General features: G+C 36.9%; 2 protein-coding genes across 2 annotated transcripts; both read right to left on the bottom strand.

Annotated features, from left to right (window-relative positions):
* Positions 1 to 680: 680 nt before the first annotated feature.
* LOC107479019 (uncharacterized) lies at positions 681 to 1,847 on the bottom strand. The gene has a single exon (XM_016099172.1). The coding sequence runs from the start codon at positions 1,845 to 1,847 to the stop codon at positions 681 to 683; it is 1,167 nt and encodes a 388-aa protein (XP_015954658.1).
* A 122-nt stretch (positions 1,848 to 1,969) lies between these two features.
* LOC107479017 (uncharacterized) lies at positions 1,970 to 3,331 on the bottom strand. The gene has a single exon (XM_016099171.1). The coding sequence runs from the start codon at positions 3,329 to 3,331 to the stop codon at positions 1,970 to 1,972; it is 1,362 nt and encodes a 453-aa protein (XP_015954657.1).
* Positions 3,332 to 19,853: the final 16,522 nt, after the last annotated feature.

The following is a 19,853-nucleotide window of genomic DNA, read 5'->3' on the forward strand; positions in this document are numbered from 1 at the left end:
AGTCAGAGTTCTTCAGAGATATAGCAGACATCTTGGGGGAGGATGATGGCACTCATTATAGGCCACAGATGGATGAGGGACATTCACAGTTTGCTGAGCACCAGCCACATGTTCAGGATGTACAGCCAGGTTTGCCGGTTGACCTGAACGAGCCTGCGCCTTCACCATTGGACCCATGGTTCGCGTTGGGAGGTACCCCAGCTTCGGCTTTCAGCGTAGTTCCGCCACAGGCACAGGTGCCACAGGTGGATGAGAGACCACGGAGGGCTCGTCGTGCTCCTTTATGTGGCACTGGAGGTCACCTTATTGGTCAGTTGCACGATGACGACAGTGACACGATCAAGGACTCTGATTAGTTAGCTATGTATTTTCCATTTGTCTATGTACTTTCTTTCATTATGTACTAGGATTAATGTTTAAACATTTATTATGCTTTCTGGTGTTGTATCTTAAATTGATGTATCTCACTATTAAGTATGATTAATGATCTAGTCGTTTCTACTTTATTTGTCTAAACAACACAATGACATTAACAGTAAATTAGGCTGTCTTAATATACCAAGTCAAGAAACAAATATTCTTACATGACGATACATAAACATATGAATAACACCAATGCTACTTATAAGACTGAAATTAAACATACATTGATAACCCATCCTCAACCTAAATAATACATCCTAATGATCCCCGCCAGCAGTATCTCTTCGCTGGCCACAGTTCCTCCGCGTGTGACCTGGCTGTCGACAGAGGCCACAGCGCTTGGGCTGGTTCTCAGAAGATCGATCCATGGGACCGCGGATCCTAGTTGCCTTCGGCCGACCTTCCCTGGCTCGCCTCATGTTAGGATCAGGAATGATAGTAGGCCCGGCATATGGTGGCCATAGGCCTTCTGGTATGGGCGGAACAAACCCGTTACTGTAAACTTTGAACACCTCACTCATACGATACACCTCATGCACATATGCTGCCCAATTAAGCCGGGAGTGGGCGCAACAAGCAATCGCGTGACAGCATGGATAATGGAGGGCCTGAAAGTACCCACATTCACATGTGTGATCCTTCAGCGAGACTCTGTAGCTACCCAAGGAGAAGTTTCCAGTCGGTGTCGTCTCAGCAACCGTGTACTCCGACTGGTGCCTGTCGTACAACGTGACGGTGAAGCACCTTGACTCTCTTATGTTCCTTTCAATACCCTTGACCAATGCCTGACAAAACTCTTGTCCAGCTCCAAGTTGCGCCTCTGCTGTTTGTCCCCGGATAACGAATAGCTCAGCAAGCCTTCCGTATGTGGACTTAACTAACGACGTGACCGGGAGGTTGCGAGTTCCCTTCAAGACGGAGTTCACACATTCACTGATGTTTGTTGTCATGTGCCCGAACCGTCTACCGCTATCCTGGTGTTGCATCCACTTCTCATACTCCATCCGGTTCGCCCAATCACACATTGCTAGATTCTCTGTACGCATGATGTCGAACCAGTAATAGAACTCCGCCTCAGTTTTTGCGTACGCAGCATTAACCAGCATTCTTCTCGCATCTTTACCTTTGAAAGAAATGCTGAAATTTGCTGCCACATGACGGATACAGTACGCCCGATAAGCACGTGGGGGCAGCCAACCATTCACGGGATCCTCTAGTGCAGACTTGATACCGTTATGCCTATCCGAGATAACAAGGATACCCTCCTGTGGAGTCACATGCCTTCTCAAGTTGGACAAGAAAAATGCCCATGACTCGGCATTTTCTCCCTCCACAAGGGCGAATGCTATGGGGAGGATGTTTGAGTTCCCATCCTGTGCAATCGAACCGTCTACCGCTATCCTGGTGTTGCGTCCACTTCTCATACTCCATCCGGTTCGCCCAATCACACATTGCCGGATTCTCAGTACGCATGATGTCGAACCAGTAATAGAACTCCGCCTCAGTTTTTGCGTACGCAGCATTAACCAGCATTCTTCTCGCATCTTTACCTTTGAAAGAAAGGCTGAAATTTGCTGCCACATGACGTCTGCAACACAGTAACTGTCCCGGGCATCGTCAACTCCACGCCTAGCATCCAACGTGGCAATTCGGCATAAGACTCTTCCCAGTCTCCATATATTTGTGCAACTGCCTTCTGTTTTGCTTTCCAAACCTTCCGGTAACTGGGCTTGAAGCCGTAATCAGCTTCAGTCGCTTGTTGCAAGACCTTGATCGGTACTGCAGCATCCGCACTAACCAACGGAAAAATCCTCGCACAGATAACGTGGTAATCAAGCTGACGGTGATCACTGGAAACAGATGTTGCTAAGCAAGTGTGGGGACCGTTGTACCTCCTAACCTCCCAAGTTCCCTTCCGTGCACGGAGCGAAATCCGAATCAGCCAACTACAACTTTTGCCGAAATCCTTGCACCTTCCATGATACTTCAAATGGTCCGATTCCAACACTCGGTACTCAACACCTCGACGGATGCTGTAGTCCTTCACACTAAGAACAGCTTCTTCTTTACTCTGGAAGGATTGCCCAATCTGAAATTCGGTTGACGAACCACCTACTGTAGCAACTCCGGCCGTATGTTCACCCAGAGCCTCCAAGTTTAACGTCGAGAAGTGTGGAGGGTAATGCTGTGTGCCGGAACTTGAAGGACCTTCTTGTGCTTGTGGATTGGCACCGGTGTCATCGTCGCTGTCCCCAAATATATTTACAGGCTCCTGGTCAGAGTCATCGTCCCGCATTGCATTCTCTACTCGATCAGGTTCCCCGAATTCTTGATGTTCATCATCTGTGGCACGACCTGATTCCCCCAGAAATGCCTGTTGCAGGACCCCTTCATTAGGGGAACGTGCAGTAGGAACTGCAACCGCTGGTACCAGATCAGCCGCAAACGAAGGAGAGGCAACCTGCGGAACAGAAAACCGGTTTGCTGGTGCCGAGCAAGACGCACTGCCTGCGGCAGTCGAGCTATGAACAGGAGCCGATGCCCCAGAACTATCCAGAGTTACCTCCAACTTCGCATACAACTCGTGTATTCTGACCTCAGGAAAACTCCTCACGCAATGAAATAGAACCCTAATATCTTCGTCAGCCCCTAACACGAATGTATCATACATCACACCGCTGGAAACTACAGCGATGGGAATCTTGTAGAAGATCTTCTTCACAACCTTGCTCCCAAAAACTCCAAGCTTCTGCAAGATGGTGCTCTTCAAATCAGACAAACTGTTTGACGAACTAACAAATACACTCAACGGTTCTCTATCAGTGAACTTCACACCATATTTTTTGCTTTTTTTAATTTTTCCAGAGCAATGCACTAAGACAAGAACACACTCTTCCTCACTTGACATTGTGATAATGATCTCCTCAGCAACTACATTCTCACTCGAATATATATAGATTTTCATTATACATAAACCGTGCTAGGTTACAGGGTTTTATGCTCATTGAATGCCCTTCATAAACCGTGGTTGCCAGCCACGTTTTATGCTTTTTCTTCTTCATAAACCGTGGCTACCTCCAGCGGTTTCTGCTTTTCATTAATAAAGTGTAAACCGTGGCTGCCTACCACGGTATACATTGTGCATTTCCAACTCATAAAACCCTGCTACCTCCCACGGTTTATGTGCATTTGGAATCCGTGGTTGGCTCCCACGGTTTCTATATAAACTCAAACAAGACAAATTGGTATGCAATTTCCAAATGTTGTAATCTGGTAAAGGATTCATCCAATCATTTTAAATTGGTAAATTGCCCTTAAAATAATGAATGATTTAAGTTTAGACTGTCAATTGAATTAGGGCAAGTGGATTATTATTTTAAATCGAATTATTTTGATGAATCTGTCTATTCCCGTTTCGGTGTATTTGGATTATAAATTGGTGTATTTTGGAATGCTTTCGGTATATTTTCAAGTTCAGACTGTCAATTAAGTGTTTTCAATTTTGGTGTATTTTGAATTATAATATGGTTTATTTTGGAATGCTTTCGGTGTATTTTTATTATGATAAGTTATGCATAATTCAAAATTTTTTCCCTTTCTCCTCATCTTCTGCTTTTTCTTTTTCATCTTCTTCTTCTTCGTTCATTTTCTCATAATTCTTCTTATTTTACTTTCTTAGGAGAAATAACATAAAAAAAAGAAGAAAAATCAATGTTGCAAAATTACTAAAAGAAAAGAAGAAAAGAAAAAAGGGCCACAACAACAGCAATAAAAGAAAGATGATAGAGAGAAAATACGCAAAGAAGAAAAAGGAACACGGCGAAGAAAAAGGAGGAATGCGAAGAAAAAAAAAAGAAAATTGGAGTCAACTTGATTGAATTTGATTTGTCAAAAAGACTTGGATGTATAGATGAACTCTTTCTAAAATTACAAAATAAAACTATCTATAAAACATAATTTTTTTTGTTTAGTTCTTTTAATTTTAATGCGAAGAAAAAAAGGAAGAATACGAAGAATAAAGAAGAGGAGGAAGAGGAGGAGGAGGAGGAGGAACCGAGGAGGAGGAGGATATGTTTGCATTAGTAAAGTGTGCATGTGTACACGCTGCATGTAATAAATGTTATTTTTGTTAGATTAGAGTCAACTTAATTGAATTTGATTATCAAAAAGATTTAATATGTAACAGAATTCTTTTTAAAATTACAAAATAAAACTATTCATAAAACATAATTTTTTTTGTTTAGTTCTTTTAATTTTTAATTTTTGTTATGATGTAATCAAATTTTAAAATTATTTATTTTAATATTTTAGTTAATTTATAAGTAATGACATAACAAAACATATTATACTAAAATTTAATCTACTATATCAATACTAATAAAGCAAACAAATGGTAAAAACGGAAATAGATAAAATTTAAATTTGATAAATAAAAAAAATAAAAATAAATATTTTATAAAATAAGAAACATATTTAAAATAAATTTTTGGACATGCATATAGATGAAAGGATAGGACCGTGCATAGGAAAGTGCGTGTGGGTGACTCACAAGATCAATCAAGAAAAACATTCCGACTTTTGTGAATAGTGGTGATATCCCATGAAGTCATGACTAACAATAATTAATTAATAATTTGTACATACAATTACAATGTGATCTCCAGCACATGATCACATGCCATTAGGATGAGTCACCAACTCCACATCTCAAATTCCATTCGGTCAGTGCTTCATTTATCTACAGTCTACACATTTTAACCAATTATCAATTCTCCATTCAATGTATATTTGTCTTTTTGTCTTTTTCCACATTCATCTTACCTTCCAACAGCAATCCGCATCAGCATGACTGTATCATCTATCCAATACAAAGTTCTTTTTATCTTATTTACGAGTAGGGGTGCCCCGCCCAAATATGGAGCGGGCAGGCTGGCCCTGCTAAATTAATATGAATTTAATTTGCTATTTTGTTTTAAACGTGAATTGACGGGTTAGAAGATCAGTTCGTCTTTTTTTTTTCGAAATATTTTTTAATAAAATTTTTTATGGTAAATTTAATTTAATATATTAATGATTATTTTATTTTATAATAAAATTATTTTATTCAATTAATTTTTAATATATAAAATAATATCTTAAATTATTTATTAATCCATAAAAAATTTTTAATTAATTATAATAATTTTTTTATGTGAAATTAATCATAATAAAAATAACTTAATAAATAATAAGTTCCAAAGTCTCAAACATAATAATGACAAAACAAACATATGATCCACATATGCCTCGTCAAAAGACAGAAGAAGAGAGAGGAGCATGGTCGAAAGTCCAAGAGACATAGAACCGTCAAAAACCAAAGGAGGAGGAGCGAAAGACAGGACAAAGGCGAGATGAGACACAGCACTACCGAAATTCCGATTTTGTGACGACTGATGGGATGAGACAGGGACATGCAACGTGGGAGACCGACGACAATAGGGATACACCGAGAGACTGAAGACACAGTACATAGTATGGACGAGACACAGCGCCGTCGCGAACTGCGATTGTGTGACGGATACACTACAAGACTGAAGACTGATGAGGGAAGAGACAAGGTTACAAACGCAGGGAGCCCAATGAATACCGGAACAACAAGGAGCCAAAGAGTGAGGACCGAGGAGGGAGCCAAACTGAAACTCAGGTCAGGAAAGGGTTAGATGGACTGCGGGTGGCATGTGTGAGTGCGTTTATTGTTAGTGGGTAGAGTTTGTGAAAAATCCTGATTTTTTATTTAACTTTTTATATAATTTGTAAAGTTATTGAAATATCTTTAAAAAAAGAAAAAGAATGACAGCCCACCGGACCAGCTTGTTCTGCGCTTCCTTGGCATGCGGTTTTAGTGGATTTTTAAATTTTGACAAATTCAAAATTTCGTTTGAGCCACCTTTTTTTTTGCGATTTTAGCGGTATAACACGACGAGTTTGATCTTTTTTGTCACCACTATTTATGAGCGATGATTGAGAGTCTACTCTTAATTTATCTTTTTAATTATTTTTTTAATATTTAAAATATATATTATATTTTAAAAATTTTAAAAAGATAAATAATTTATTATTTAATAATTAAAAAGGTAATAAACAAAATAAGTTAAGAGTCCTAATTATTTTTCTCTAGTTATATGAATATCTTTCATATATACTGATTATATTTAACTTAGTTTTACAATAAGGTAGTCTTGAGTAATATTAGGAAGACAAAAAATATAGAATTTGTCTTATTTAATATTATTAATTGTTGCAACAATTAATAAATGCTAAATAAGACAAGGTATATCTGTTTTTGCCTAATTTTCTTTGGTTACCAAATATTTTTGGTCTTTAAATAAACACGATACATTTTTACAATATCTGAATATTAAATTTACTATGAATTTTGATATGATATGAGCATGCTATCTTTTTTATCCCTTAATTATTTCTTCTCTATCAAAAGCTCTTTTTAAAGAGTTTCTCTATCCTAAAATATCTTTAAGTGTGGGGTGGTCGATATTGATTTCCATGGGTTAGTTATTTTCTTCTCAACACCAATATTTTACTTTATTTGTTAGTTCATTATTGCATTTGTATGTTTAATTGCATGTTTGTTTGATTTTATGCATATTCTACCTAGTTGAAAAATAATAAGTTCTTTTTAAAACCCTATTTTTGAAAATATTCACTAATTTAAATTAAAATCTTTTCATTAAAACTTGTTTGAATCTTATATTTGGAACATGGTTTAGAGCTAAGAACACACAACCCTGTGAGATTTGAGCTTAATTACATGGTTACATTATTTAACCATAATATTTTATTCTTGTGTGTTTTCTTCTCTATGATTGTAATCTATGTTTTGTTCCATTCTATATGTCCAATGTTTAATGTGTTACATGCTTGCATATGATTGAGGCCATCATTTGTTTTTGTTCACTTATCCCAAATAGCCTACCCTTCCATTTACCTTTGTTAGCCACTTTGAGACTTTTTAATCCCCATTTGTTCTATATTTTACCACATCACTAGCCTTAAGCGGAAAAACAAGTAATCACCCCAATTGAATCTTTGGTTAGCTTAAAATAGAGATTGTGTATCAACTAAGTGTGAGAAAACTGTGGGAACATGGGTTAATAAGGGAATGTGTTATGTTTTTACTTTAATAAAATATTGAGAATTTGGGTACCTACTCATGTGAGACCAAAAAAATTAAAAATCCATGTGTATTGATATGTTATGTAGCTAGGCATGATTTTAGAGTTATATAGAGTATGTGTGTATGTTAGGTGAAAGCTTAGGTTAATTAAAGATTCATATTTCAGCTCACTTAGCCATATATATATATATCCTCACCTTTATCTTAGCCCCATTACAACCTTGAAAAGACCTCATGATATTTGTATTAGTACATTAAATATTTGTTGATTGGTTAGATGAAGAACAAAGTTTTAGAAAGCATGACTAGAGAAGAGTAGAGTGATCAACCCTAGACACTTGAGAGATTAGAGTGCATATACACTACCAGTGAGGGTTCAATGCTTGATTTTATGTTCCCTGCTTTCATGAACTATCTTCTTACAAGTTTACTTGTCTTTACTGTATGATTTAAATTAGTGGAATTTGATTTATGTTTGTCTTAGAGAACTTATTTACTTTTAACCAAGTAGATAGAAATATCTCAGCATATAGTTGCATTCATATATATAGGTTGCATTGCATTTCATAAGTCTTACCATTCCTTTTCACTCTTATAGCTTCTCTTAAGCTTAGCATGAGGACATGCTACTGTTTAAGTGTGGGGAGATTTGATGCACCACTAGGTACATCTTGTGCTTAATTGAGTGGATTTTATCCACTAGTCTCACACTTATTCATATTATTTGCATAGTTTTACAATTCCTTCCCATAATTTGTTCTATGATTAAAAACATGTTTCTTTGGCCCTAAATTTTCTATGTTTAATCCCCTCTTATTACCATTCGATGTCGTGATATGTGTGTTGAGTGTATTCAGGCTTTATAAGGCAGGAATGGCTCAGAGGATGGAAAGAAAACATGCAAAAGTGGAAGGAACGCATGAAAATGAAGTTTTGACAGAAATGGAAGCAACGCGCACGCATGGATGACGCAGACGCGTGACTCACGAAGAACCCAAGCGACACGCACGCGTAGACGACGCGAACGCATGCCTAGCGCAAAGTACAAGTGATGCGCACGTGTGACTGACGCGTACGCATGACAAGAAAAACTTCCAAATGACGCGCACGCGTGACCCACGCGCACGCGTGACGGACGCTACGTGCAAAAAATTGTGAAAAACGTCCCCAGCGATTTCTGGGTCCTTTTCAGCCCAAATCCAAACCCAGAAAACACAGATTAGAGGCTATAAAGTGGGGGAATGCATCCATTCAATAGAGAGAATACGACATTGACACAACATTCATTCAAATTCTCAATTTTAGGTTTTAGATGTAGTTTTTAGAGAGAGAGGCTCTCTCCTCTCTCTTAGGATTTAGGATTTAGGATTTCTCTTAATTTTAGGATTGCTTCTTCTCGATTCCAGGTTCAATGTTCCTTTAATTTGATTTCTCTTCTAATTTAATTTTTTTATTCTCAATTTTATTATTTATTTAATTACTTTCAATTTTATTTCCATTATCATGTCTCTTTTCTATTCCAAACTCCCAACAAGAAAGATGGTATGCATGATTACAAAGTAGACTCCCAACTTGACTTGGGGGTTGATTAAAAGGAGACACTTGAGTTGGAATACTCAAGTGATTAGTTAAATTGGAAGTTGTTGGCTAATTCTGTATTTACTAACGCTAGACCTTCCCAAGGGAGAGGACTAGGATTTGCGAATAAGAGTTAACTCAATCACTTGACTTTCCTTTATTTAGTAAGGGTTAACTAAGTGAAAATAACAACCTTTTGATACTACACTTGAGAAAATTCTAACAAGGATAGAACTTCTAATTAATCATTCCTCCTGTCAAGGCTTTTTATTTATTTAGAATAATATAAATCTCTTTTAATTTTCATTGCTTTAATTTATAATCATATGCTTGTGTCCATTGCCCAAACTCCATATTTTCCAGAAAACTCATAACCAATAATAAATACACTTTCCTGCAATTCTTTGAGAGACGACCCGAGGTTTAAATACTTCGGTTATAAATTTTATTGGGTTTTGTTACTTGTGACAACCAAACTTTTGTACGAAAGAATTTTCTGTTGGTTTAGAAACTATACTTACAACGCGATTATTTTTGTGAAATTCTTTACCGGTAAAAGTCCTCTCGTCAACCTTCCTCAACATCAAATTCAAATGTCTTGGAAGGAGGCTCTATGACTTGAGTTTTCCATGGAGATTTCGCATCTCCTAAGTCTTCAACCACTTCATCTTCTTCGATAATTTCGGCTTTCTCCACTTGCTCTAGTACAAAATCAAACTCCTCCTTGATGTCTTCCACCTCTTGACAACTTTCTTCAATGATGGAACTTTGCTCTTGTTCAACCTCCCTTAATTCTTCAATTATTCCTTCATCTTCAAGGGTCTTTGCTACCTCCACCTTCTGGGCCTCCTCTTGCTTCTCTTGAAGTATGGATGCGTGAATCTGATCCATTAAGTCCCTAAGAGGATCCCTTCTCTCTTATTCCATGTCACTAGCATAATTGGGATTATGTTGCTCTTGGATTAATGGATATGGATGTTCTTTCATGGAGGGTGGTGGTAGGATGGAGAGATCATTATGTGGTGGAAAAGGAAGTACACTAGAGCTTGAGGGTTGATTATTGGAGGTAAAGGGTGGTTCCATATGGGATATAAGAGCTTGGATTGAATTTTGAAGGTCTCTTTGTCCTTGAAGAATAATACTAAAGGTATCATCTATGGGAGCTTGGGGTGGATAGGAAGGTTCATTTGTTGGGAGAAAGGGCTCATAAGTGGTTCTTGAGGATAATTGTGTTGGAATTGGGGTGGTTCTATGTAAGGTTCATATTGTAGTTGGTATGGTGGATAAGGGTTAGGGTCATATGGAGGTGTTTGGTTCAAGGGGACTTGTGAGTATGGTGGTTGAGGATTATGTTGTGGAGGGTGTTCACCAGCATATGGTAGGGCTTGTTGGTAACTACAAAGGGGTCCACCATAGCTATTGGATTGATATGCACCTTGGAATGGCTCTTGCTCAATGTACATTGGTGGAGGTTGTTGCCAAAATGGTTGACCATAAGCTTGAGGTTCCTCCTACCTTTGATTGTCCCAACCTTGATGCACGTTGTCATTGTAGCTTCCATCCCCTACAACATAATTTGAACCAAACTCATAGCCAAAGGGGTGAGAATTCATAGTAACAAGAGAAAGTAAAAACAAAAACTAATAAGAAATAATAAAAATAAACTCCTAAAACTAGAAACAACTAACAAAGAAACAAAAAGGAAAACACATTCACAATATTCACAATAACCAATAATAAGACACACATTTGTAAGTCCCCGGCAATGACGTCAAAAATTTGACAGAAGAAAAATGTCGGTAAAGATTTTCACAAAAATATTGCGTTGCAAGTATACTTCTAAATCGAGAATTCAACCTCAATCAATATTTAAATTGTTTGTCACAAATACAAACCCAATAAAATTAAATGAAGTATTCAAACCTCGGGTCATCTCTCAAGGAATTGCAGGGAAGTGTATTTATTATTGGTTATGAGATTGTACCTTTTTGGGTTTTAAGTTTAATAAGTAAGGAATGTAAATAACAAGAAAATAAACTAACAACTAAGAAAAGTCCTAGCAAGGGTTGAGAATCGGAATTCCTATCCTCATTATCATTGTCAATTGTGATGGTAATTGCAAATTGCTCTCACTTAGTTAACCACTAACAATTGAAGGGAAGTCAAGTGAGCAAATCAACTTGAGTTCACAAGTTCTAATCAAAGACTAGAGTTAGTGAAACTCAAGCCAACTACCAACTTTCAATCACCAACCAACAAGAGACTTTGACAATTCAAGAGTCTCCAAATTACTCAATCTAAGCTAACAACACAAAAATCTAATTAAAAATCCTACCAAGTATTTTATCAAACACTTGGTAAGTACAAAATAAAAGCATGATAAAATTTACAAGGAATATTAAATCTAAACAACCAATTGCAAGCATCAATGACTAATAATTAAAGAGAGTAACAATAAGCATGGAAAACATAAATTACATTAAAATAAATCAAATGTAACAAGAGCTCATAAACATAAAAAATGGCAAAAAAGGAAAATTAGCAAGAGAAGAAGATGACCTAAAGTGCTTAAACAAATAAAAGTAAGAACAAAACTAAATTAAAGGAAGATTGAACCTGAACCTAAGAAGAATTTGAAAGAAGAAACCCTAAAACCAAGAGAGAGGATCTAGAAACCTACATCTAAACTTAAAATTATGTGAATGAAAGTGTAAATAATTGATTCTTTCTTTCCAGCCTCACTCTGTAGCCTCTAATCAGTATTTTCGGACCTGAAACTGGGTCAAAAGTAGCCCAGAAATTGCCCCCAATATTTTTTGCAATTGTAGCACGTGACGCTCTGTCACGCGTACGCGTCGCCCGTGCGTACGCATCACTGAACAAATTCCTGGTCACGCGTACTCATCATCTACGTGTACGTGCCGCTTGTCTGCTGCACTGGGGATGATTGGATTTTTGATGGTATAAAATTTCACAAATGAATTCTCGTTGCAAGTATAGTTTCTAAACCAATTAATAATCCTTTCATACAAAAAGTTGTTTGTCACTAGTACAAACTCCTAAAATTTATAAACCAAAGTATTGAACCTCGGGTCATTCTCCCTAGGAATTACAATAAAGTGTCTTGTTATTGGTTATGAATTATTTTTGGGGTTTTGAAGAAACACGAAAGATAAATGACAAGGAAGTAAACTAATGGCTAGAAAGGTCTTGGCAAGATTTGGTGATCAAGGATCTCTATCCCTATCACTAACCACAATATGAGAATTGGCAAGGATTAATCTCATTAAATCATCTTCTAACTAGTAGTAAAGGAAAGTTAAATGAGATATATCAATCCAAGTCCATAGGTCCTAACTCTCCAAAAATTCAGTTAGTGAGAACTAGAGTCAATGGCTCCCAATCATCAATCACTTGGACATTAGTAACTCAAGAGTTCCTAAGTTACCTCTCCAAGCCAAGAGCATAAAACTCTATTCTAAAATCCAACCAAGCATTTCATCAAATACTTGGAAGGCATAAAAGGAAAGCATAGTAAAATTGCAAGGAAAGTAAATCTACACTACACAATTGCAAGGAATTAAACAACAACAAATCAAATGAACAATAAAGAAACATGAATCATGAATTGCATTAAAGGAAAATAGAAGAACAAAAGTGTATCAACATAAAAGTAAAGAATTACAAGAATTAAATGCTAAACTAGAGAGAAGAGATGTAGAAGAAGAAGAATGATAAAAGGAAAAGTAAATCAAAGCATGAAATTAACATATATCTAAGAGATCCTAATCTACCTCTAACCTAATCCTAGAGAGAAGTAGGAGCTTCTCTCTCTAAAACTAACTTTCCCTCCAAAACTCATCTAAACTAAACTAATGGTAACTAACTTGTTCATCCCTCTTCAATCCTTGGCTTAAATAGCATCAGAAATGAGTTGGATTGGGCCCACAAGGCTTTAGAATTCGCTGGCCACGAGTTGCATTTTAAAAAGTCACATGCAGCATCAGTGCGTACGCGTATAGTGCATGTATGCACCCTATATGGGATGCAACTATGACAAATCTTATATCGTTTTGAAGCTCTAGATGTTAGCTTTCCAACGCAATTGAATCCGTCTCATTTGGACCTTTGTAGCTCAAGTTATGATCGATTAAGTGCAAAGAGGTCGGGCTTGACAGCTTTTGCAATTCCTTCATTTCTTCATGAGTTCTCCATTTCTACATGCTTTTTCTTCATTCCCTTGATCCAATCTTTGCCTCCTAAATCTAAAACCACTTAACAAATATATCAAGGCATCTAATGGAATCAAGGTAAATTAAATTTAGCTATTTCAAGACCTAAAAAGCATGTTTTCACATTCAAGCATAATTAAAGGAGAATAACTAAAATCATACTATTTCATTGAATAAATGGAAGAAAATTTGACAAAACCCTCTAAATTCAACACAAGATAAACCCTAAATATGGGGTTTATCAACTAATCATGCGTACGTGTCGCCCACGCATATGCGTCGCTGCTAGCTTCTCAAAACTCCACTTTCTTGTGTTCCTTCCACTTTTGCATGCTCCTTTTCCATCCTCCAAGCCATTCCTGCCCTATAAACCCTGAAAATACTTAACAAACATATCGCGACATCGAATGGTAATAAGAGAGAATTAAAATTAGCAAATTTAATGCCAAAGAAGCATGTCTTCAATCATACCACAAAATTAGGAAGAAAAATGTAAAACATGCGAATTCTATGAATAAGTGTGAGAATAATGGATAAAATCCACTCAATTTAGTACAAAATAAATCGTAAAATAGCGCTTTATCACTATCCTGGCAAAATTTGGAAAGTAACTCTTATAAAATTCCACCTGGAAGGCATTCCAGGTAATAGGATCATCATCATGCTACAGGAGGCGTCGTGTTTTTCCTGCCACCAATGCAACGCTTCCCTAGTGAGTAGATAGGTAGCAAATTCAACACACTGCTCTTCAAGTACCAACTGCGCTTGCAGTGCTCACTCCATAGCCTGAAACCAGGTATCGGCTTTGGTCGAATTGGTGGTTCCCTTGAACTTAGGTGGATTAACCTTTAAAAAGGTTGCCAGTGTCATCGGGCCCTGAGCTCCACTTCTGCCATTGCCATTATTGTTTATCTATTGCCAAAGAGCCTCTGCAGTGGCCTGCATAGTAGCAGCCATGTTCTCCAACATAGAAATGAAGTTTACCAGGTTATTCGGGTTGGTTTCCGGTCCCTGAGTACTAGTACGACCTCTCTCACGGCCTCGATCGCGTCCACGAAGCGCCATCTAGTTCCTATACGCACCAAATAATCGATATCAATTTGATCATTCTCAATATTGGAGGTCTAGTGCTTCAAAGTACCAAAGGTAAACTCATGGACTTCATGCTAGACGTATCAGTCGGATACCCTAACTAGCACAGGCACAGACTTAGAGTATGCATTGAAGCATAAGCAGTTCCACCCCTCAGGCTCACGAGAACGAATGGCTCTGATACCATAATGTAACACTCTAATATTCAAATCCTTATGCTTGAGTCATAAGTCAATGATAATAAGGTGGTATGACTCTCAAGGTGGATTTTTAATACATAATTATAAGTAAAATTGAAAGGAGTATTAATCAAGAAGCCTGAAAAGAGTAAAAATAAAATCGCGAAGTCGTATCACTCACGTTTCGACAACTTAAAGATAAAGCCTGAAGTCGAAAATGATATACAGATAAAGGCATAAAGGAGAGTAAGATAAGAACAGTATATAGATATATAACATAAGTAAATAGCCACTAATCGCGACCCGCGAAGTTTAGGCCGGCTAGGGTATAATATGAAAGTAGTTGACAACAATATCTCCTAATCTCTCCCAAAAGAAATATAAGAGCCTCTATAGGCAAGTTCAAAAGAGTTCAATACATAATATAGGCTTTTCAAAATAAAGGCGGAGAGATTCTAAGCAAAATATAAAATAGAGAATATAAAGATCTTCGCCATTTCTCATATGAACCACAGCTCACTTCTGAGCACCTCGACCTGTATCTGAAAAACAAGAGATATATACGGAATGAGAACCCCCGACCCATGGGTTCCCAGTACGGTAAAAGTGCCAAATAAATACAATGCATTATAATAAAAACTCACTAAGCATCCTAAACTTTCTTTCACCAAATATTCATCCTATGTTCTCGCGAATCCATAAATAGGCAACTGTTATAAGGGAATGCTAAATCTAATTCATCTTCCTCATGCTTCCCAACTTTCTAACTCTCCAACGAATCATAATCAGAATCATAAACAAAACCATCACCAGTTATTCTGTCTCAGCAATTCTATATCCATAGTTCATATCCTCACCTGGAGCAAGTGAAATCTCTTCACTGCGTCTATCCAGGGAGCTCAAATTACCTCATGCAATAATCATCATTTTAAATTAATCATATCATTACTCCATCTCAACAAGAACAACCTTCAGCGTCAACCGACACCAGCATGAGGGACCTTTCAATTGTACAAACACAAGCAATACAGGCAAGTAATACACAATAAGGTACAGGTAGAACAAGTGGCACATAATCAGGTAACATAGCATATATGATGTAGCAATCCAAAATAAATAGGCAACCCAAACAATTCAAACATATGCACATGATGTATGCCTGTCCTATGGCTGTTGATATCATCTGTCGATTACATAGTCAACCTGACACGTCCTGGTAGCTAACTGTGGACAGAAACACCCATCGCAGAGCAAGTAAATTTGAGCTACAACCCCCTTGCTACTACCCGCTCAACCCAGAGCTAGTGGAATAACCACTACTGTGGCTACTATCAAGGCGGGTGTTTAAAAGCTCAACCTGGAGTGAGTGGAATCACCACTACTGTCGCTACTACCCAGGCGTCACAATCTCTGACCTGGAGTAAGTGGGATGAACCACAACCATTGCTACTACCCAGGTATCACAATCTCTGACCTGGAGCATGTGGGACGAACCACAACCCTTGCTACTACCTAGGATCTCAAAACATACATTCAGTCAGTTTAAAATCAATCATCATTGTTATCAAATCTCAAACATTAACCTGGAACAAGCGGAATGACGTACCACCCTTGCTACTACCCAGGTAACACAAATATACATTTATTCATAATCACCCTTCATTATTACCAATTTTTAGACAATAACCCGGAGCAAGCGGAACAAACCACGACCCTTGCTACTACCCGGACACAGTCTCTCTCTCTCTGTTGTGCCTTACTACTATTAGAGGGAATCCATGCCCTGTCACCCTTACAACCAGAGAGAAAACACAAGCATATTCACATTCAACATTTTCCATCATTATTCATTTACCACACTCATTCATTAATCATATATGCATCTCCGGCATACTCACCATATGTTCAAGCCTCCTCAATCAATCATAATCATTTAATCATTAGTCATATACATATACATACTCAGCCATAATTCAATGCTTATCACAGCCATCCAGCTCATAACATACACAACACCTTTCACAATCATTCTCAGCAACTCATACAATCATCATTACTCATCATTCATCATCGATTCCCACTTTACTTCATCCACAAGTTACCACATGTCCTAGCTTCTCTTCATTACTAGGCATAATATAAAGATTTAGGACTTAAGGGATGAAAATGGAGGTTTAGAAGTCTGAAATTCGACTTTAAAAACTCAAAAATCAATTTTTGCTAAGAACGGGATCACGCGTGCGGGTGAGAAGCGGAGAAAAGTGGGTGACGCGTAAGCGACACCCATGTGCACGCATGGAAAGTAGAGAAGTAGGGTGATGCGTGCGCGCCAGCCACGCGTACACGTGGATGCGTTTTGTGCTCCTCGCACAAAACCGGCATGCTACCATCACAACTCTGATCTCTGGAATTTATACCACGCACCTGCATCAATACAGCGACGCGTACACGTCGACCAGGTGCACGTGTGAGAGGGTAAAAATCGTGAGTGAAGCGTGCACGTTGGCCATGTGTGCGCGTCGAAGTACGTTTTACCAAAAATTTTACTAAGTTTTAAAAACTGCAGGATTACATTTTCAAACTCCAAACTTCCAACCCACATAACTTCTTCTACAAAATTCCTTTTTCAACCATTTCTGAACCGTTGGAAAGATCTTTGAATAAACTTTCACAAAAATCCTAGAATTTCTAACTCTGAGGATTGAGTTACGGGCTGCCAAAGTTGGTCAAAAATCAGTTTTTACCCAAAAACAGAAATCATCAACTATTCCAATGTTCACAAGCCAAATTCATTTCCACTCATCCAAATGACCTCAACCCAACCACATTCATATACTTACACTCAACCAAAACCAAACCTACCTCATCTACACAATGTCAACCAAAACTATCGAATTCCACACCTCAATTCCTCAAATCTTATTCTTCAATAATCGAACCAATTATTCGCACAGTCAATATCTAAAATCCATCTAATCTCTTATATCTTTACACAATACACACATCAACTTACCTTCCTTACCTCTTTCCGGACTCCGGCCCAAATTCACAATTTAATGCATATTCTACAAACCAATATTCATTATCCAATTCATCAAATTCTCAACACACTAAACATACAAATTCACACAATTCTCAACCCAATCATTAATTCACATTACATACTAACTATGCATATTAGTACCAACCATTTACATAATCCAAAATTAATCCTAGGGGCATCTAGCCTAAGAATTATCATCACACCACACGGTACTTAAATTAAACTTAAAACGTACCCCTTGTAGCCAAAATAATTGAGATGCTTATTGGAAGTATCAACCAACCTTTAGCTCCAAGCCTCACCAAGGCCCCACAAGCAATATCAATCTTCCAATTGTGCACCAAAATCACCCAATACTCTAACATAATCAATTTTCACACTTATAATCAATCTAGGGTTCATAAAATTGATAAATCACAAGGGTTAGAGGGTTCCTTATCTTAACCCGCGAAATTGGTTGATGGAACTCACCAATGGCTCAAACTAGAGCACTCCTAAATAATCAAAATCATAAAATCACTCAACACCCATAGCCAATCACATTTTTAGAGAAAAAATCAAAATTAGGCAGAGAAAAACAAAATATTCACCACAAAACTTAGAAAGAATTGTAGCGGATAAGAAGAGCGACGCGTGGCTGCAAACGGCTCGTCAATCGGAGTTCCAGAGAGAAAGTTATGGTGATTTGAAGTTTGGAAAGCTAGGTTTTCTTTCTCTCTTCTCTCTATCCGCCCCACACCCTTTCTTTAGGGTAAATGAGCTGAAGTACTCATAACTAGTGTTTATGTATTTTGGATTTCGGGCCCACTTGGGCCCAGTTCACTAGGTTTAGTCTGTTGGCCCAATTTTGGGTCGAAACCTTTAAGATTAGAGTTTTAAATCGTATTTTAAATATTTCTATCTTCCAAAATTATAAATTCTTATTTCTTAAAATTATTCACTTCTAATTAATTTTCTCAACCACAGTACCGGACAGATCTCAGCCAATACTGCCGGTCAAATTTTCAGTGCGCATTTTTATTCAAAAAACTATGTTTTCTGACTCCGAAAAATTCACTGAGTCCAAATATCATATTTAAATTATCAAATTCCGATTGCTAAATTTTCTAATCATATTCGTTCCTATTTTATTTATTATTTAATTAATTACGGTTTGATCGGATTTTACAAGTACGTGTTCGGTTTATTAAGCAGAAAGATGGTTTATTAATATTCTTCACTTTCTATTGCTTCTTCACCGGAAAGTGGAGAAAAAGACAAAAAAATACAATCAGTAACAACAATAAAAGAATGACGATAAGGAGAAAATACGTAAAGAAGAAGGAATGCGAAAAAGAAGGAGGAGAATGAAGAGGAGGAGGAACGCGAAGAAGAAGGCGAAGAAGAAGAAGAAAAAGAAGAAGAAGACGCTCCGTGCGTAAACGAGCATGAGAAGAAGAAGAAAAAGCGCGGGAGAAAAGAGAAGAAGAAGAAGAGAAGAAGCGTAAGGAAAGAAAAAAAAGCGAAAAAAGCGCGTAACCTAAAATTGCTTGGATGAACTTAGATGCCAAAATTGCTTGGATATAAAGAATATCTCTTAATCAAAATACATAAAACAAAAAAATATAAATTAAAACAAAAAGTCAATTTATTTATTCTAATCAAATCAAATAATTAGTATAACTAATTAATTATAATTAATGTAGTCAAAAAATTAAATAATTTAATATTTATCTCAATTAAATTAAATAAAATAAATTAAAATATTTTTAAAAATATGTCACATCAACTATATTATTAATCGAAAAAAAAGACGATTTTAATAATATATAATATATAATAGATTAGATGACTTTTTAATAAGTAGTCAAAATTAACTAATTGCTCTTTTGACGTGGTAATACACAATTTATTATTTATTATTTCTGTAAAATTTTGACCGCGCATATATAAAAATTAAGTTTTGAAACTTAACTATATATCTTTTATGAAATCCACAATATATAATTAAAAAAAAATTAATTTTTATTTACTTTCACTGTAGTAGGAGGGGACCATATTCTACAATCATGGCGGATCTCATTTTCTCTCTCTTCTGTGCCGGATTCTTGGAATGTTCTTCTTGATCATCGCCATCATCAATCTTACTATATATA

Source organism: Arachis duranensis, chromosome 3 (assembly GCF_000817695.3).
Source record: "Arachis duranensis cultivar V14167 chromosome 3, aradu.V14167.gnm2.J7QH, whole genome shotgun sequence".
NCBI classification, from domain to species: Eukaryota; Viridiplantae; Streptophyta; class Magnoliopsida; order Fabales; family Fabaceae; genus Arachis; species Arachis duranensis.